The following is a 21,032-nucleotide window of genomic DNA, read 5'->3' on the forward strand; positions in this document are numbered from 1 at the left end:
CATCCGTCAACTGTGAATGCCTGACGCGGCTTATTGGTATGTGAATGACGAAAAAATAAAGCTACAGTTTAAACTTTTCAATCCAAGAATTATTCTATTTATTTCCCTTCACACTGTATTTGGTTAAAGCTATCTATACTTTTTTAATACAGTTGCTCAAAAAGTGCTACTTTACGTAGCTGTTTAGCGTGCGTAAAGTTGGATTTCGCGAACTGCTTTTTACTTTTCCACTTGTTCCAATTCATGACTACTTATTGATGAGAGTTAATGTTCCTTTAAAAGTCGTAATCAACATAAAAACCTACTGTTAATCTAAAAATAATAAATATAAGCATATTTCATATTTTATTACTTACCTCTTCATCATTATGACACGTTTATTGAATATTGAACGTCTTAATAAGTTGTCTTAATGGAACGGAATAGCTGCTGAAACGCCTGTCAAAGCAGAGGCGTTTTTTCTTACTGAAGAATGTTTTTAGCAGGCAACATTCGATATTCTTTTCATACAATTTAAATATACGATACACAAATAATCGTAAATAATGATTGTTGGTAATAATAGTATAATGTTTTATATTTACAATTGTTTCTGTCTTATAAAACATGCATAAAAAAGTACTTGTTGTTTTTCTTTTTTTTCGCAACTGTATTAAAAAACGTCGTTCGATACACGTGCGGAAATGTCATTCCTTCACTCGTCCCGAGTCTTGTCACTCGCCTACGGCTCGTGGCAAGATTTCTCGGTACACTTTCCGCACTAGCATCGAAATGTACTATTTCAGAATTGAAAAACAACAAGGACGGTTTATGAGTCTAGCAATACGTATTGTCAGTAAATTTGGATGAATGAGAAATAAACATATACATCTGACATCTTTTAAGCATTGTTCGAATTGGGCCGATACTTTTGTATGGTTTTGTGACAAAAATTAAATTTCTAACAGACAAAAATGTAAGAGGTTCTATATAAAAGAATATCGGTCGTTTTTAACTTAAGGATATAGCGACTGCTCTGGCTCCCAACTACATATAACTGGTATTTTTTTTTTTTAGGAATAGAATATGTACTTACTGGTGGCATCAAGAAAGATGGGCGTCCACGCGATCTGCGCAAAAGCAGTGACGCAGGCGGCCAGGAGCAGCAGCGACAGAGCCAGCTGCATGGTGCGCACGAGTCACCACCCCTCCCCCCCCCCGCCGTCTTCGCATTTGACACACTGACACCCTCACACCACACAGACACGAGCCGAAACACCGATCCGCTTCATTACATAAAAATAACTCTAAAGTTGTTTTTATTGTTATTTCTCAACGCCCTAGTTTATTGCGGTTTTATTGCGAATCCTCGCAATCTTCGTTTTTCCATTTGATTGCACTGCGGGTTTAGGACGCCGTGTTGTCTGTAACAAAACAATTCAGAATCAGGTCAAAGAGATCACGAAAATGGTTTGTTATAAAAAAGAATTTCAGCCTGCTAAGTACATACGTTCTAGACATTTTATTCTTTATACATATTTAAATCATTACCGCTGCTAAATGAACTAGAATGGTATCAGCCTGGAAACAGCTTTATTTTAAATAATTGTGTTCATTCGTGAAAACTGAAACTAAACATAATAGGCTTGTTTCCTATAGATATGTGGCCGTAAACCCCCTTTTAGAGAAAACGCGTTTTCTCTAATTAAAACTAGTTTTCCGTATCGCCTCATTGAAATCAAATTTTCACTAGTTAAAACTAGTTTCCCGTAAGGCATCTGTGAAAACTACATAGTATTAATCGAGATTTTTTTTTCGCAATATGCTTTAGTGATAACTAGTTTTGACTAGACGATACGCATAAGTAGCATAACACAAACAGCTTTTTATTCTATGTTGACATATTATAAAATATATTAAGTAGGTCGTAGCGCTCGCTGGCCGCTCAGCTTGGCGCGCAGTTTGATCAAAGTTAAACTTGCTCCTCCTCGCTTCGCTCGTCGCTGCACCTTTTTTTACCCTGACAAAATACTGTGAAAACTAGTATTAACCAGTCAAAACGTGTTTTCTCTAGTCAAAACTAGTTTTGACTAAATTTAAATTTAGAATCTTCCTCGCGTTTTCCCGGGATTTTTGCTACGGGTCACTGGAGCCTCAGGTCCACTTAGCAACTAATTCTAAGAATTGCCATAGGTACTAGTTATAGTTGGAACTAAATTTTTAATAATTAGTGAAAACTCGTTTTCACCAAGGCGATATGGTTTTCACTTAAGACGGGTGTATTTACGGTAACATATACTTCAAACTGTTTACAATAAATAAAAATAAATAAATCGATTCTCCAAATAAACGTAGTACTCATTTTCCTCCCTGGATTAACATTATGGTAAATAGTTTGACAGAATTTTACGTATTTTAGTCATAGCTATGCCCGACCGTTTGATTTATTTAGTTTTTTTAATTATTTGACGACCGGTCTAGCCTAGTCGGTAGTGACCCTGCCTATGAAGCCGATGGTCTTGGGTTCGAATTCCGGTAAGGGCATCCATTTGTGTGATGAGCAAAGATATTTGTTCCTAAGTCATTGTTGTTTTATATGTATTTAAGTATTTATATATTATATATATCGTTGTCTGAGTATCCGCAACTAGCCTTCATGAGCTTACCGTGTGGTTTAGTCAATTTGTGTAAAAATGTCCTATAATATTTATTTATTTATTTCTTATAGGATCGAAAAACAGGTTCCATACAAATTTTAAATGCTCCACTCAAACTACTATTAATACACTGCAAACTATTATAATATTAAAAATTCTAAAAAAAATCAACCGGTTGGGCATAGCTATATATGAATAAAACATCAAATTGTGTAAAATATTTTCAAAATGTCAATATCTAGAGAGGAAAATGGGGACTACTTTTGTATGGAAAGGCGGTTTCGCGGCGGCCGTCCCCTTTCGTCTTAAAAGATTATAATTATATTAAAATCAACAAAAAACTCATTTAATGGACCTTTTTGTCTACCACCAGATCGGCACGGCACTGACATAAATGCTATCGAGAACGTAACTTATTTTCTATGCATCTCGCTCGTACTCGCATATAAGAGCAAGCGACATGTATGGAAAATAAATTACGTTCTCGATAGCGTATATGTCAGTTTTGGACACTGTCAGTGACTCATACGGTCATACGGTCATACGGTACGGGCACTGGGTTTTAGTTTCTCATACTAACTTCATAGTATCAAATCGTATTGACGCTCCATAAAGATTGAGTCGGACCACTTTAAGTTTTCATGCATTCAAGTCGATGTCAACGTAGTTCCGAGTCTAGATGTACAGTTTGGATATTAACTAAAACCGTTCACTCAACCCGATAATGCTTAGGCCAGACAAATGAGATGGGGGAGTCAGACCAAGATGGCAGCGATTGTGACAGCCCAGATAGTGCAAGTGTTATTTTAAACGTCAATGTTCTATGAAATTACGACGTTTACTTAACACTTGCACATGCTGGGCTATCAAAATCGATGCCAACTTAGCTTGGTCTGACTCTACCTATTTTATTTAAATACGGACACTTTTTAGGGCAGCTCTATGTATAATAGTACATTGCGATACAAGTGGGAAAACTAGGAAATATGCAACGAGTGGGGATAAATTAAAACACGACCGAAGTTAGTGTTTTAAATCGACACGAGTTGTGAAATACCTATTCGCACATGTATCGTAACACATTTTACAGTACATGTGGCCCTTTAAATTTTCGACATAGTTACGTGCTAATTATCGCACGAGTGCGGTAAAGTAGGACCATATATTCTGTAAAAATATTTATTTTTCTATTAGTTTAAATACCCCTTTTATTGCTTGTGGACACTGTTACTAAGGCCCGTAATTTTGCGTGCGACTACCGACATATTTAAGGGAGAGAGCACCACTTTTTATCGATATAATCAGTTTATTCCTTTATCAATGCTGTTAATTTATCCCTTTTCCAGGCCGCACCAATCTACAAGGTTTTCCCAAAAAATCCATAGTACATTACGATACAAGTGCGACAAATAGGAAATTCGAAACGAGTGGCGATAAATTAAAACACGACCGAAGGGAGTGTTTTAAATCGACACGGACAAAGCGCCAAAAATATGTACATACTAATGTTTGGGCAATAAGGTTGTGTATACATATTTTTGGCACTTTGTCCGTGTCGATATTTTATACCTTGACTGTACATCGTTTTACAGTACAGTACCTGGGCGACCGAGCTTTGCTCGGTTATAACTATTTTTTGTAATATGGTGGTGATAATCTACATAAACTTAAAAAGTAAAATGTGAACTGACAATTATTATTATTTACAATCGATTTTAACCTTACAGCACTTGTCACAGAGTAACGCCATCTATTGTCGATTTCTCTTATTACATAGGTCATTTTTTTTTACTAAATTAAACTTGTGTAAAACAATAAAAATTAAAAAAATTATATATAAACTTGAACATATAAAAAAAAAAACAAAAGTTAGTCACCGGGCGAGATTCGAACCCGTAACACTCGTTTAGCAGTCCGCGTCTTAACCCGCTGGACCAGACGGACAGTGGCCGGCAACACGAAATTAGTGCCCATATTCTGCGTCGAAAGAAAAACGCATGAAAACTCGAAAACACGCGTTTTCCCAAACATAAGACTAATCTAGATTGTATACCCCCAAAAACCCCTATATACCAAATTTCAGCGAAAGCGTTAGAGCCGTTTCCGAGATCACAGAAATATATATATATATATATACAAGAATTGCTCGTTTAAGAGCCCTTAATCCTTGGAGCGTTCTCCGATTTCACGAAATAACGCTCGATAGATGGCGTTGGCGCTCGGTACGCGAGCGCCGGCAACGCGACGCGCGTTTCAATGCAGACTAGAATAATCTTGATAGTTTTCAATATAATTTCAAGCAACATTAATTTTAGTGTCATATGATATCATATGGGCACTCTTTATTTTATTGTATATGCACAGTAGTTTTTTTTTTTATGTACACTACTACTAAGTGTACAGACTACAGAGTGTACTATAACCCTTGCTCTTTATTCTGTCTCTTTCACACCAATGGAAAATGAAGAAGTTACTAAATGACTGCAGGTATAAATAAAGTATATTAGTGCGATAGAGAGACAGATAGTGTTTCGTTGTCGTATCGTAAACGATTGGCATGTTGGCCACACACTTGCTTAGTGCCTAGCCAAAATACCAATCGTTTGCGTATATTAGTGCGATAGAGAGAGAGTAGTGTTTCGTTGTCGTATCGTAAACGATTGGCATGTTGGCTACGCACCCATGATACCTAGCCAAGAAGCCAATCGATTGCGCATATTAGTGCGATAGAGAGACAGATAGTGTTTCCTTGTCGTATCGTAAACGTTTGGCATGTTGGCTACGCACCCATGCTGCCCAGCCAAGATGCCAATCGTTTGTGCATATTAGTACGAGAGAGAGACAGATAGTGTTTCGTTGTCGTATCGATTAGCATGGTGGCTACGCACCCATGCTGCGTAGTCAAGATGCCAATCGTTTGCGCACATTAGTGCTATAGAGTTTCAGTGTTATTTGAAATCACGTTAGGGTTTGTATTATTATTTTTGACCCGAATGAAGTCCATCCAGGTTCTTATGATGGAGTCAGGAGTTGGTCACCAGAACTCCTAATCTACTCATTATAATTCCATCGTGCTTGGGCTCAAAAGATTTGCCCTGACGAACACCATCGATCTAGATGAGGTCCAGGGTCTCATGACGGAGTCAGGAGTTGGTCACCAGAACTCCCCAGAACTCCTAATCTACTCATCATAACTCCATCGAGTTTGGGCTCAATAGATTTACCCTGATGAGCACCATCAATCTAGATGAAGTCCAGGGTCTCATGATGGAGTCAGGAGTAGGTCACTAGAACTCCTAATCTACTCATTATAATTCCATCGTATTCGAGCTCAATAGATTTGCCCTGACGAGTACCATCGATCTAAATGAAGTCCAGGGTCTCATGATGGAGTCAGGAGTTGGTCACCAGAACTCCTAATCTACTCATTATAATTCCATCGTGTTTGGGCTCAAAAGATTTGCCCTGACGAGTACCATCGATCTAGATGAAGTCCAGGGTCTCATGATGGAGTCAGGAGTTGGTCACCATAATTCCTAATCTACTCATCATAACTCCATCGTGTTTGGGCTCAATAGATTTGCCCTCACGAGCACCATCAATCTAGATGATGTTCAGGGTCTCATGATGGAGTCAGGAGTTGGTCACTAGAACTCCTAATCTACTCATTATAATTCCATCGTGTTTGGGCTCAAAAGATTTGCCCTGACGAGTACCATCGATCTAGATGAAGTCCAGGGTCTCATGATGGAGTCAGGAGTTGGTCACCAGAACTCCTAATCTACTCATTATAATTCCATCGTGTTTGGGCTCAAAAGATTTGCCCTGACGCGTACCATCGATCTAGATGAAGTCCAGGGTCTCATGATGGAGTCAGGAGTTGGTCACTAGAACTCCTAATCTACTCATTATAATTCCATCGTGTTTGGGCTCAAAAGATTTGCCCTGACGAGTACCATCGATCTAGATGAAGTCCAGGGTCTCATGATGGAGTCAGGAGTTGGTCACCATAATTCCTAATCTACTCATCATAACTCCATCGTGTTTGGGCTCAATAGATTTGCCCTCACGAGCACCATCAATCTAGATGATGTTCAGGGTCTCATGATGGAGTCAGGAGTTGGTCACTAGAACTCCTAATCTACTCATTATAATTCCATCGAGTTTGGGCTCAAAAGATTTGCCCTGACGAGTACCATCGATCTAGATGAAGTCCAGGGTCTCATGATGGAGTCAGGAGTTGGTCACCAGAACTCGTAATCTATTTATCATAACTCCATCGTGTTTGGGCTCAATAGATTTACTCCGACAAGCACCATCAAATTAACAACTACTGAGTCCATCATGAGACCCTCGACTTAATCTAGATCGATGGTACTCGTCAGGGCAAATCTTTTGAGCCCAAACACGATGGAGTTATGATGAATAGACTAGGAGTTCTGGTGATCAACTCCTGAGTCCATCATGAGACCCTGGACCTGATCTAGATTGATGGTGCTCGTCAGGGCAACTCTATTGAGCCCATACACGATGGAGTTATGATGAGTAGATTAGGAGTTCTGGTGACCAACTCCTGACTCCATCATGAGACCCTGGACCTCATCTAGATCGATGGTGCTCGTCAGGGCAAATCTTTTGAGCCCAAACACGTTGGAATTATAATGAGTAGATTAGGAGTTCTAGTGACCAACTCCTGACTCCATCATGAGACCCTGGACTTTATCTAGATTGATGATGCTCGTCAGGGCAAATCTATTGAGCCCAAACACGATGAGGTTATGATGAGTAGTTTAGGAGTTCTGGTGACCAACTCCTGACTCCATCATGAGACCCTGGACCTCATCTAGATCGATGGTGTTCATCAGGGCAAATCTATTGAGCCCAAACACGATGGAGTTATGATGAGTAGATTAGGAGTTCTGGTGACCAACTCCTGACTCCATCATGAGACCCTGGACCTCATCTAGATCGATGGTGCTCATCAGGGCAAATCTTTTGAGCCCAAACACGTTGGAATTATAATGAGTAGATTAGGAGTTCTAGTGACCAACTCCTGACTCCATCATGAGACCCTGGACTTTATCTAGATTGATGATGCTCGTCAGGGCAAATCTATTGAGCCCGAACACGATGAGGTTATGATGAGTACATTAGGAGTTCTGGTGACCAACTCCTGACTCCATCATGAGACCCTGGGCCTCATCTAGATCGATGGTGTTCATCAGGGCAAATCTATTGAGCCCAAACACGATGGAGTTATGATGAGTAGATTAGGAGTTCTGGTGACCAGCTCCTGACTCCAACATGAGACCCTGGACCTCATCTAGATTGATGGTGCTCGTCAGGGCAACTCTATTGAACCCAAACACGATGGAGTTATGATGAGTAGATTAGGAGTTCTGGTGACCAGCTCCTGACTCCATCATGAGACCCTGGACCTCATCTAGATTGAAGGTGCTCGTCAGGGCAACTCTATTGAGCCCAAACACGATGGAGTTATGATGAGTAGAGTAGGAGTTCTGGTGACCAACTCCTGACTCCATCATGAGACCCTGGACCTCATCTAGATCGATGGTGCTCATCAGGGCAAATCTTTTGAGCCCAAACACGTTGGAATTATAATGAGTAGATTAGGAGTTCTAGTGACCAACTCCTGACTCCATCATGAGACCCTGGACTTTATCTAGATTGATGATACTCGTCAGGGCAAATCTATTGAGCCCGAACACGATGAGGTTATGATGAGTAGTTTAGGAGTTCTGGTGACCAACTCCTGACTCCATCATGAGACCCTGGGCCTCATCTAGATCGATGGTGTTCATCAGGGCAAATCTATTGAGCCCAAACACGATGGAGTTATGATGAGTAGATTAGGAGTTCTGGTGACCAGCTCCTGACTCCATCATGAGACCCTGGACCTCATCTAGATTGATGGTGCTCGTCAGGGCAACTCTATTGAACCCAAACACGATGGAGTTATGATGAGTAGATTAGGAGTTCTGGTGACCAGCTCCTGACTCCATCATGAGACCCTGGACCTCATCTAGATTGAAGGTGCTCATCAGGGCAACTCTGTTGAGCCCAAACACGATGGAATTATAATGAGTAGATTAGGAGTTCTAGTGACCAACTCCTGACTCCATCATGAGACCCTGGACCTCATCTAGATCGATGGTGTTCGTCAGGGCAAATCTTTTGAGCCCAAACACGATGGGATTATAATTAGTAGATTAGGAGTTCTGGTGACCAACTCCTGACTCCATCATGAGAACTTGGACTTCATCCGGGTCAAAAATAATAATGCAAACCCTAACGTAATTTCAAGTGAAAATGCGTTTTTCAGAAAATCGCAGCCAAATAACACTAGACCTTACTCATAGTGTTGTGTTCCTGCCGGTGAGTAAGGTTGCCAGAGCTCAACGAGGGGTGGGAGGGGGTTAGGGTCGGCAACGCGCATGTAACTCCTCTGGAGTTGCAGGCGTACATATGCGGGCCGTATGCTTGTTTGCCACCGACTTAGTATTAAAAAAAAAGTAACACTGAAAATCCATCAATAAGCGAGTCTGTTAGGCATACTGTAAAAAATGAACTTTTATTAAGATTTTCTAATCGCAGTATGTAGCACTTCTCGGAACTCCGTAGCTGATTACGATCGCAACGAATGCCTGACAATCGAGCACAGGTCCGTCCTCTAAGCGCGCTCCGCGCGGACTGAGAGCGGGGCGTCGCTGCTGCGTGATTTATACGTGTTTTAAAAAAATATAAATTTACGGCAATGTAGGTCCCATAGTTACGATTTTTTTTTTATAGGTTAACATAAAGTTACAGTTTGCTATAATATTATTTTTAAAGCAAAATATGCGTACAATTTGCGGAAATAAAATATAATAAAACCCTGTTTTCGCCAAAAAAATGAAGAAAACTCGGAAGGTATTTTATCAGTTTTTTCAAATGAATCTTCGATTGTTAATCATTCCAGCCCCTCGTACGAGATATGTTGAATCAAATTGTAGTCATTCATGTACCAAATGATTCTTGTTTATAGCAAAATTGAGAACCGAAACGCCACATCTCACTGCAAAATTTGGAAAAGACTCCCAAAAAACCTCATTAAAAAAGAGGTTTAAAAGAGAAAATGAAAATTTGAACTGTTGGAGCCGCTAGTTTAGGAAACGATTATTTAAGTACGTTACCAGTTTTTGAATAAATACTAATAGTTACGTCGTAATCTTTAATGAAAAAGGAAGCATTTTACAAAATACGCTCGTCTGTAGGAATAAGGACTCTTAAAGGTATAAGATATGGTCCTTTAAATGTTCGACACAGTAACGTAATATGCTAATTTTCGCACTAGTACGGTAAAGTAGCACCATATGTACTGTAAAATATATTTCAATTAATCTAGCTTTGATGATTCATTTGAAGACAAGTAACATTTCCTGAAATTTTAGTCTAATTTGAACCTTAAATCGGAATGCTAAAGTTGGAATTCTAATGGTGCGTATGTGGTCGATAGATTGTACTATGCCTGGAAAAGGGTTACTGAATAAAATAACACTCGCGAGCAAATACCTACTTAGCTTATCAACTATAAAATATAAAGATTTTCGTAATTATACTCATTTCAGTAAACCAAATGAAACGGATTAAACTTTCAGATATTTCGAACTTTTTTCATCATCGACCGTTGAAAATGTTGAAAAGTACTTAGTCATCTGTACCCCTAGTGTAACTAAATTCGATTTCCAAACGTGACATACGCGTTTGCGTTTAGTCTCATTTTGTATTGGATTTCGAAAGAGCGCGCCAAGCGGGACGTTTTGGAACCTCAAAATCCTATACAAAATGAGACTTAACGCAAACGCGTTCGTCACGTTATGATGTCGATCAAAGTTACACTAGGGGTACTGAAAGTTCAAAATACCTATTATTTAATAGATATAAATAAAAGAAAATCTCGATTTATCGATACCATCAATAAATAGTGGTGTTTCTCTCTAAGACTTGTCAAAAGCCGCACCCAAAATCCCGCGCCCTAGTTATTATTTAATCTCTGTAACTGTGTTTTTCGTGTTTTTATTTCTATGTACAATAAAGTATATACATACATACATACATTACTTAACATACATACATAGACTGGCAAGGGACTCGTTGACAAGCTACTTTTAAAATTTTGCCTATCGGCTATCAAATAAGCTGACAGATTTAAGCTCTCATTTTGTATCATAATAATTTTATTTTTTTATTGCCAGTGAGTTTATTTTATTTTACAGTAGGTACATATGGAGCTACTTTACCGCACTAGTGCGAAAATTAGCATATTACGTTACTATGTCGAACATTTAAAGGACCATATGTACTGTAAAACGTTGTACAGTCAAGGTATGAAATATCGACACGGACAAAGTGCCAAAAATATGTAGACACGACCTTATTGCCCAAACATTAGTGTGTACATATTTTTGGCGCTTTGTCCGTGTCGATATTTAATACCTTGACTGTACGATACATGTACGAATAGGTAATCCCTTCGGTCGTGTTTTAATTTATCGCCACTCGTTTCGAATTTCCTATTTTTAGCACTTGTATCGTAATTTACTATTAATTTACAGCATTTTTTGTGACGCGAATCGTGGGCATGTCCATAAGACCTTAAACCTCACCAAAGCAAAGAAATTGATTTCTAGGAGCGTAGTTTATTATTGTCTACACGAGTACCTATTTGAATGCGACATTCGTAGATTTTTTGTTATTCCTTTATCAATCCCGTTCGTTATGCGTTTCAAAAGAAAAAGAAAACTCAACAACAAATGAATGTAATGGCGAATAAAACTGGATAAGATAACAACAAACACTGCTATAAACTACTACAGCACAGCTTACAAAACAATGACAAACAGTAAACAAAAACAAAAAATAACTGGTGTATAATTTAAACTTACAATATTTTAATTACTTTTACATTTACTATTATTATCGAAATGGGAGGATATTAAAAATACCCCAATTTAGATACTAAGGAAATATGGACAAGATGGTTATGTATAAACTACCTTTGAGCTACGGTTTTACGTCAAGTGTGTATGCAAAATTAACAAAAAGAAACAGTGTCCATGGCCTCCATTATTTCTGCTCGAAATATAACGACCTTAAGTAATATAAAATACAATTCTTCGATTTTATACGTGTCACACGTATAAAAGAAAACAATAGGTTCACCATTTTGCGTTTACGGGGTAAATGCGCCTTGTTTAATTAGAAATAAAATATATTATTATATTGTATGTGCACATTTTTTTCAGTAACTTGGTTTAATTTATTCGTGACGAATTGAATGTGATTCTATGTAAAAGCGCATTTATTCCAAGTGACAAAATTATCTCCGTCGTCCTTAAATGATTACTTTAATCCCGGTAAATAAAAACGAAGTATAAATTTTCACACGATACATATTTTTGGGTATATGCGGAGTGAATAATCTCATACTTCTACTGGCCTTATGTTTTCTAGTATTTAACAAGGATTGTAGCAGGAGTAATAGTAACAATTCTGCGGTGGTGGCGGCGACGGCATAGGACGAGCGGTCACGCAGGGCGGGTACTCCATGCAATACTGAGGACACGAGGCGCACTGTCCAATGGGTGGGCAGGACTGGTTTTTTTGGTTTTCGAAATGAAAACAACAGTTGCCCTGATAAACAAAGAAAAGAAAACATAAAATATCTTGTTTGTGTAAAAACAAATAATATTTCGATGGCCGCTTGACATCAAGCAGGCTGTACCTATACTTTTTGACATGGATAAAAAAATAAGTAGTCGTGGACAGTATTCTTATTAGAATAGAGTGCGTATGGTTTTGACAATGGCCATGAAATGTATTAAACATAGTTGTATTGCGTTAATACTTGCATTTCAATGCATCACTAATGAAATAAAAGGAATACTTTTTGCCTTGTTTTTTTTACACTTTTGAGTAATACAAAGTCAATGTTCCAGTACTTCATCTCACTTAAGTCATTGACGAGTCGATATCTGAGTGCCATCCATTGGATATTAGCTTGTCGAGAATTAGAACATTTACCTTGTAAGGTATAGTCGATCAATCGGTCAACTTGATCTTCAATATCGGACAGGCTATACCTATTCGAGTCAAACCCTACCAATTTTGCATTAGACCAAACTACAACACAGAGCCGTCAATCTTCTTATTTAGGTACATAAGCGGATAACTTCCTTAAGTAAGATTCCGTGAATTAATTAACTGCCCAGGTAAAAATCTTTCAGTGAAATTCCTTGCAAAAACTTTTCGTAATACGGCGCTTTCTGTTAATTACTGGGCTTAGAGCGGAAAGTTGAAAAGTTCAGATGTCCTTATCCTACCTACTTATCCCGGTATTTATTTTTACAATATACCAAATTAGTTAGAGCATTTACCAACTGGAGTTGCCACCCATCGCGTAGCTTTATTCTCCTCTGTCGAAAGCCTCGCCTAATAGTAATACTTATTGTATGGACTGACATTTATCTGACATGGCTACATACATTTGACGTGCTTCTCCCCCACAAAAATCGGCAGACTGTTTTGTACAAAAAATTACAGACAAGGCGTCTCCAGTTGTTAAATGCTCTAAGCCAAATTATATGGATTGTGATCCAAAAATAGTTTTGTGTAGGTATAATGTTTGAATTGAATCCGACATGTGAATATGCCACTATTATTAAAAAGTTTTAGTATCGCGCCGACCGTTGAGTACTTAGCTCTTAGCTTGATACTAGGCTGTCTTACTCGCCTCTGTCTTCAGAACTACGCCCGCCGACGATCGGCACTGACAACGACGCTGATGGTCAGTGTGACACTAACTCACACCGCTTTCTGAAGACATAAGAAGCGTCCCCGACACCAGTCGTTCTCAACTAGATATTAAAGCGCTCACTGAAGGCAGCGGCGGTCAGCGCTGACCGCTACGGGGCGCCGACGCCGACGCGGAGCGCGGAGCGCGTATATCCCCGTATTGTTCAGCACTCAGCGCTCAACCGTCAGCACTCAGCGCTCAACCGTCAGCACTCAGCGCTCAACCGTCAGCACTCACCTGTCAGCGTTATTCTAAAACCTTCTCTGGACATCAATACATATTGGCCTGCCAGAGCGGACGGTCATCGTCACGATAGAACCAACAATAATTTAATACTTAGATGTACATAGGTATAACTCTCAGAATGACGCTCTAAACTTTGCATACAATTCTCGATGCACTCGCGTGGCAATTAGGGAACTAAGTCAAAGTTTGAACGCTGTCAACATGGTTTAAACTCATACTAGGTACGAGTTTATATGAAAGTGCTAACTGATGTAACCAGAAAGTGCATCCTCTGCTGAAGTGATCGAGTTAGCCGTACCCACCCATGGTACTCCCTCCTAAAGTAAAAGAGCAAAAGTTTTAAACTGGCTAATAGTACTTATATTCAACGACAACCCAAATTCAATCTCAGCGTCAGTGCACTTCCACACACATTAGGGAAGCGTATGTAACCAACACGTTTTCGTTCCAATTGCAAAACTTCATATGTGAATTGAGTTACAGTCCCTATATGGTACTCGTAATATCAACTATTTATCGCTTTATCAAAAGTATAAAAAGTATAGACAAAGGTTTATAGATTACAGGTGAAATTATAACTCTTTAGTTAAAGCAGCTCTGCAGGGTTACTCTATTTTCAATTACAGCAAGAGGAGTCAACGTGATCTCTTTTAAGCATCGTAATTACGATGCTATGCTTGCTTGGATGCTTGAGTAATTACTCAAGAGTATAAAAAGGAATTACTGAGACCAATCTTGCAGAGCGGTGGTTTACGAACCATAGAGGAATACAAGTACCAGTCCCAGTCTCGATTAATTCACAAGCTATTTTTCACCACACCAACTGCTAATCTTCATTGTTCAAAAACTAATGAGAGATTTGCATTTTATCCACATGTGGGGCAAAGAAAACAGATGCAAATTTTAAGTTGTTTCATCACGTGAGCTGGTAGAGTTGACATTTAAATGATGATATTGAATGTTTTTTTTTTATTATGTTCATTTGGATTTGATTTGATTTGTTCGTTTTTGATAATACATAGTTAATATTTTCCTCGCGAGAAAAGAAAGAGAGAGAACCGCGAGAGAAATACTAACTAACATTACAAATCAAATAAAAATGAACTTTATTAAATAGTTATCATTCAATATCAACCATATATCAACACTTAAAGTCAATTCTATCAGCCAACATGAGCAAACAACTCAAAATTTGAATCAGATTACTAAAATGCAGCAATAAAATGCAATGCAGAGAGTTTAGCTTGAAATTATAATATTTTTTTATTTCATCTCTACTATTCGAAAAGTTCACCTTTCATAGGCTGATAGAAGGGTGGAAAATTGTATTTCCCACGGGGTGGAATTTTTTTTTTAATGTATACTTCGAGCAACGGCTAACAGCCATATATGCCATATTATTCAGTTAAAAGATCTTATATTAGCTTCCGCATTTTCAGACTAAGTAGTATCGAAATTAAATAATTGTCAAAATTATACTATTTACTTGTATTTAATATCTAAGTGTATGAAATCAACAAATATTTGTTAATGACGTAATAAATGACGAGGAATATTTCAAATATTATAATTACATTACATTCATTCAGTTTCACATTTTTAAGGCGCGTATAGATGAAGGTCATTTCAGACTCATCTCAATTGAAGATTGGGCTGTGTATTTTGTAAATAAACAACCCAATCCGAGTAATATATGTAAATGGCGCAATTATATTTTGATTGGAAAAAGAATCTGAATTCCAGTCATAACCTACATTTCTTATGTTTCCTCTTAGTCTAAATGATAAGTACGGGAAACCGTGTACGGGAAATACAGACAGTTATCTATAAGATTAGATACGTAAATGGATAACGTTGTAGCCTTCCATTATTTTTTGGTAGACTTACACCCACACAAATATTATAGAATCGGATTATCATTAAAATATATCGCGGTTATATAATCTTTTGTTCAAGTTTTTTAATAAAAGCCGGATTTTAATATTATTCGAGTATTGAGTTTGAATCGGTCCACCTTAGTTTTTTGAGCGTGGCTGTAATGAAATTGAATTTCACCTCGGCGTCGCAGGCGTTCATTTGGCTTTTTGCTTTCGCTTTGAAAGGATATTGCGTGGGAATTTATTCAGATGGCGATTTGTCCATGCTTCAAACTTTTATTGGTATTGAATTTTACTGAATATTCAATTTATGACCATTTCTGTTTCTATGAAATACAATTTCGAATAAATAAAACAATAATAAGTAAATAAACATCGAAATTAATCAGAGCGTTGCTAGCCCAGTGGGAAGGCGTGCATCTTTCATTCAATCCGTCGCGTTCGCGCATACTATCAACGGAATGTAGGAAAAATTACATTTTGCATTAGTTATTCTAACGACAGTATATAAAACCAATATATGAAAGGTAATGTGTTGAAATGGTAGGTTCAAAAATGTCTTATTTACAAAGTAAATTTGGCTATATTCAGAGGGATTTATACTATCCGCTAATCATAATATTTTCTGTATTGGCACGACGATGCAAGTGAATGAGAAGTCCGGATGTAAAATAGGATTGCTGATGGTACGGATTTCTAATGTGCTACCGATGCAGGAATGATAGAATATAAAGATATTATTAATTACCTCTTCATCTTCCCTGATGTAACGTGATTCTTGGTGGTCGGCGTCGCGAATGAAGCGGCTCTCTTCGTAGGGCTTCTTACGCGGGCGCTTGCCGACTGCCACTTCGCAAGCGCGCCGCATTAGCACCGTCGGTTGGTTAGCCTGCAACAATGGAAATAAATGTTTAAAAACAAATATAACTGAAGTCGTTTCATCTTACAAAGAACGATTTTGGCAAAACAGGGAAAAGAGTTTACCGTGTGCACAGATTTGTCGCCAAAAATAAATAAATGAATTAAGCACATAAAGCTTTTTCATATACCTGACGGAAATTGGTACGTAATGTTTGTTTCAAAAGCAGTGTTTTCACCGAATTTAAATAAGGTTACTTTTAAGGTAAACGGTTTTCTAAAAGCAAAAATAAATTTGAAAATCAGTTAATTATTGACCAACCATCTAGCATAAGTACAGAGAAATGTAGAGGAATAAAATTGTGGATCTCATATTTATTTACACGAGTCTTTTTTAGGACCGATTACCGGCTTAACGACAAATAAGGATAAAGATCAAGGGTTTTAATAATATCCTTTATTAAAGGTGTGAAACAAGCGTTCCATTGAAACTCGAATTAAATGGATGGCAACCGAATGGAAGGTAACCGGTATGATCAAGTGTCCTTTCAAGTACAAACCTAGTCATATTTTAGTTTCTTCAGACCTCGTTTTATTTAAATGTATGATTAATTATAACTTATAACAACAAATTAAAATTCAAAGGCAGCGTACATTGTCAATCATCAAGTATATCTTCAAGTGAAACTTTTATGGGTTTTTGCAAAAGACGACAGCAAAGCGCGGTTTTTCCGTCGCAGACGGGTACTTTTGCCGGATCACACACTTTGACCTTGGGGCTGACATCACATTCGAGCTCTACGTCGCGTGGACAGCGCTGGAGAAAGTTGGTCGCGCCTTGAACCTTTCCGTGCTCCTGGTCCTGCATGCCGTTGCGCTTGAATGCAGTCACGGGGAGCCTGCGCACCTGCAACCCAGACACTCCCGTTTAGTCTCACTTATGTAGATCAAAATAAATTGTCAGGCTTAGTGACACAAACGAAATAAAAGTAAGCACACATTTAAAAAAATGTGCAATATAATGAGCATGATGAATCAACAAGCCACACTCTTCTCTTTTATTTATTTATTAAATCTTGTGCTCGCTCTGTAACCCAATATTGCGCCTTGGTTCTGCGGATACTTTTCCTTACATCAGTAAAAAATCTGCTATGGTGTAGCATTTGCATCGTTCGTTTGTATCGTATGAATCGAATAATAAAAATAAGAGTGTATTAGTAAAAATCGTACTCTGATTATATTTCTTGATGACGCAAATAACTTCCTTGCTAGAATCTACGCACCAACAGGATCATTGTTTCTTAGCTTTTTTTACGGCCAGTTTCTTCATTGGTTTGATGGCAATTGGTCTAGGATAGTCGCCACACCAAGCATCGTGCCAACATTTTCTGATGTATGCAATGCCACCGCTTTCTCCGACATTTTGATCTTGGAGGCCATTCCTTTTCAACGCAGATGATGGCAGGGGATAAACCTGCCAAAGGTCGTCTGAGTCGTAACTTGAATACATATATATACTTTTCTTGTAACTTTACTACTCACTATATAAAAGGTTTATTTCCTCTTTTTAATAGGCATTACTTCTTGGGTTATTTTAGGGTAATGTTTTTTTAGCGGTGTAACAGCTGTGTATACGGAAGGTTCGAGCGCTAGCCCACCAGCACAAAGAAACCTTATTGCACCTCTGTATCCGTGGATTTGATCCTGAATTCCGTTTCTCATGTACGCAGTCTTAGGCAGTCTTCCGTGACGAGTAGGAACATACCGTTCCTGGAACCAACCACAATGTAAATAAATAATAATAATAAAAAAATATTTGTAGTTGGTTTCAGTGTACGGTTGAAATAATAATAAGAAATGAAGTCGCATAAAGAGTTGGTAAGAACTCGAGTCTTTTAAGTCTACTCGTAAATTTGAAGATCTCCATTCGTTATTACGCAATTCTGCGCTTAAAATTTTCCGAGTCTTAAGTCCCGAGTCTAGTCATTTTTTAAGTTTTCTACGTGAAACTTAAAAGGACTCATGTATCCGAATAAAGACTTCGTCAAAAATGTTGTATGTTTTATCTACGAGTAACACAAAGGAAAATCGTTAGTTTTTAATGATATGTGCACCATAACCTATGAATTTAATGTGGAGATCTTTTGTACATGTACAAAAGACTTAGTTCTCCATAAGTACTCAAGTTTCGGCTTAATGACTAGAGTCTGAAAAACTGAGTCGAGTCTTAAAGCAGATGACCCAAAGGACTTGAGTCTTAACCAACACTAACAAAAAGGGCGTTAAATAGGTTAACCTCAATCAATTCATATCATATCAAACAGTGATATATTCTGGCATTAAGAATAAATTACAAAACCTCAAAATATATCTTTCTAAAGGACTTTTATTTTGTGTATACGAGTAAGATTGTTTAGTACGTTCCAGTTCATTGTTTGTGATTGACAATTGATTGATTGATTGATTGTGATTTCGTCATACTTACATTAAAACTGAACTATAATCATATTAAACATTGAGTCTGGCGTGATATGAATTTAAATAAGTAGGGTAATTGTGTATTCGGCAAGTAGTGATAATGGCTATATGAAATTAAAAAAGTTATTCTAGGTATTTCTACTTTCTCCATAAATTGTTTTACCTCATAAACTGTTCAAGGTTAACTGTAACCTACACCTACAAATTCATATCAATTTTGCTTTACTTACAATGCGTCCATCTTCATATCGATAGCATGGTATAATGTACTTTGTCTTGGTCGGTTTACACTGCGGCTCGCAACACGGCGGCCGAGGCGATGGCGGACGAACGACGTAGCAGTCCTGATGATTGTTAGGCGGTGAACATGGTCGACGCTCCATCTTATGTTGGCTATGACGACACTCGCCTCGACGAGAACTTTCTTCGCGAGATTCCTTAGGCTTTGGTTTTTCACAGCAATAATATGTTTTAGTGCACGCCGGAAGACAAGGGTAGAAGTCAACAGGCGCATCGTTGCACCTCGGAGCAATCAGAACTGGCCGCACTGAATTCGCACCACATTCCTCTAAGCAGCAAATTTCCATTTTTATAGTTTTATAAGCCTTATGTATCACTTAATAATTTAGTTCATAACAAAACTATCACGGTAAATTTATAATCGTTTTTCCAAACCCTATATTCCTATTTGTCAATTTTGAAATGATTCGGTAGTATTTTAAAATTATTCGTTACCTACCAGTATTCTTCTAATATATTATTTGGACCTCCATGCAGTAGATTTATTTGAATCAAAGAGTATAATAATATATAATCTGTCAAGCCATCTCCGTCAGTAGAAAAAAGCGGCAAATTTAAAAAATGTAGGCGCGAAGAAGGCGCTAAGTGTTATCGTCCCTTTTGAAGGGTTGTCGTAATTTCGCGCCTTTTTCTACTGACAAAGACTTTACAGACTATAGTCATTGCCAAAGAGCGAAGTAATGGTCATTTTTTGACAGCGTCATTTTTTGACAGCTGACAATTTCAATGAATATTTTGGCAAGTAAGTATGGGGGTTGTCGTTGAGATTCAAGATGGCGAAGACGTCTCGAGAATATTTTTTTGTGTTTTGCTCATGTTTTGCTCATTTATGTTGTTCAAAGTGTAGTATAGATAGCTTATTATGCAGTGAACTATCGTGGAAGTGTGCAGTTAATGAAAAACTAATCTTGAAACGCGTTTAACCATGTTTTAATCAACATCCGGCAATCCATCGTGGCTTTTAGTAAAGTCCAGCTATCTCTTTACTAAAAACAACTACCGAACAAGAACAACGTCCTGCTCTACGAGCACACTTAAAGTCTTAAAACATGCTTAAAACTTACAACGAAACTTGACATTGGCAAAATCATCATAGATTTGATGGAAGCCATATTTTAAAAGAAGAAGAAGAAGTAAGTATTCATAATGTCTAAGATCGTAGATTCATATACTACTTAACCGTGTCTTCGACATTGGCAGAATCATCAACACCTTGATGGAGCCATAACACGAAAAATTGATTGAAGTATTCATAATGCTCAAAAATATTGTTTTAATGCTCGTGCGACGTCTGCAAAATCCGCGGATCGAGTGTAGTTAATTGACATGGTGGCTTGTAAAATATTGCCAGGAGCGCTAAATTAACATTAGAAAACAATATCTGTGTGTACGTGCATCGTTGCTCGTCGACATCTCCCGCCCTGCAAACACAAAGGCGCAAGTTGACTGGGACGGCACGGACACGGCGACTTTTCAGGTTTTCAATTAATTTTATTTGTGAGAGCATTCCAAGAAAATTCTACGTGACGACCGGAAAAGAGATTGGCTCGTAAAAGTCAGAACTCGATCCCGGTTGCGGTATTAAAATATTAGTATCAGACAACCAACCAACTAAGATTTCTTTATTCTGCAACGGGGGCAAAACTTCATAAAAAATCATATAGGCTATATACGCTAATCCACTCTTAGAATTTTTTAGGATCCCAATCAAGACTACCTTGATGAAAAAACACCATTTGTAAAGTATATCCAATTAAACTTTAGAAAAAACCCAATCCGCTC

The 21,032-nt window shown here is 38.0% G+C and overlaps 2 protein-coding genes across 6 annotated transcripts in view; both read right to left on the bottom strand.

Annotated features, from left to right (window-relative positions):
* Positions 1-1,305, bottom strand: part of LOC133519129 (uncharacterized) — a 46,868-nt gene extending 45,563 nt beyond the window's left edge. Inside the window, exon 1 of the mRNA XM_061853071.1 lies at positions 1,076-1,305. Coding sequence (XP_061709055.1) covers positions 1,076-1,166 — 91 coding nt within the window. The 5' untranslated portion in view covers positions 1,167-1,305. The remainder of the gene's footprint in view (positions 1-1,075) is intronic.
* Positions 1,271-19,670, bottom strand: LOC133519130 (uncharacterized). 5 transcript variants are annotated; one of them, XM_061853073.1, is made up of 4 exons: positions 19,181-19,655; positions 16,363-16,503; positions 12,185-12,329; positions 1,271-1,403 (listed from the first exon to the last, which is right to left on the bottom strand). In XM_061853073.1, exons 1-4 carry the CDS (start codon positions 19,535-19,537, stop codon positions 1,387-1,389), a joined length of 660 nt encoding a protein of 219 aa, XP_061709057.1. In that variant the 5' UTR covers positions 19,538-19,655; the 3' UTR covers positions 1,271-1,386. The 5 variants fall into 5 exon arrangements, with proteins under 5 accessions (XP_061709057.1, XP_061709060.1, XP_061709056.1 ...); XM_061853076.1 differs by lacking the exon at positions 12,185-12,329 and having other exon boundaries at positions 19,181-19,657; XM_061853072.1 differs by lacking the exon at positions 1,271-1,403 and having other exon boundaries at positions 11,440-12,329.
* Positions 19,671-21,032: the final 1,362 nt, after the last annotated feature.

The sequence above is a fragment of the Cydia pomonella genome, chromosome 6 (genome assembly GCF_033807575.1).
Source record: "Cydia pomonella isolate Wapato2018A chromosome 6, ilCydPomo1, whole genome shotgun sequence".
NCBI classification, from domain to species: domain Eukaryota; kingdom Metazoa; phylum Arthropoda; class Insecta; order Lepidoptera; family Tortricidae; genus Cydia; species Cydia pomonella.

What these genes read in the sequence shown, in the direction of transcription:
- LOC133519130 (XM_061853072.1), bottom strand. Translation starts at nt 19,537, where the DNA reads ATGGAAATTTGCTGCTTAGAGGAATGTGGTGCGAATTCAGTGCGGCCA. An exon ending in GATATGAAGATGGACGCATT is followed by an intron (nt 16,504 to 19,180) that starts GTAAGTAAAGCA and finishes CCATTGTTGCAG; the next exon opens with GCTAACCAACCGACGGTGCT. An exon ending in ACATCAGGGAAGATGAAGAG is followed by an intron (nt 12,330 to 16,362) that starts GTAATTAATAAT and finishes TTTGTTTATCAG; the next exon opens with GGCAACTGTTGTTTTCATTT.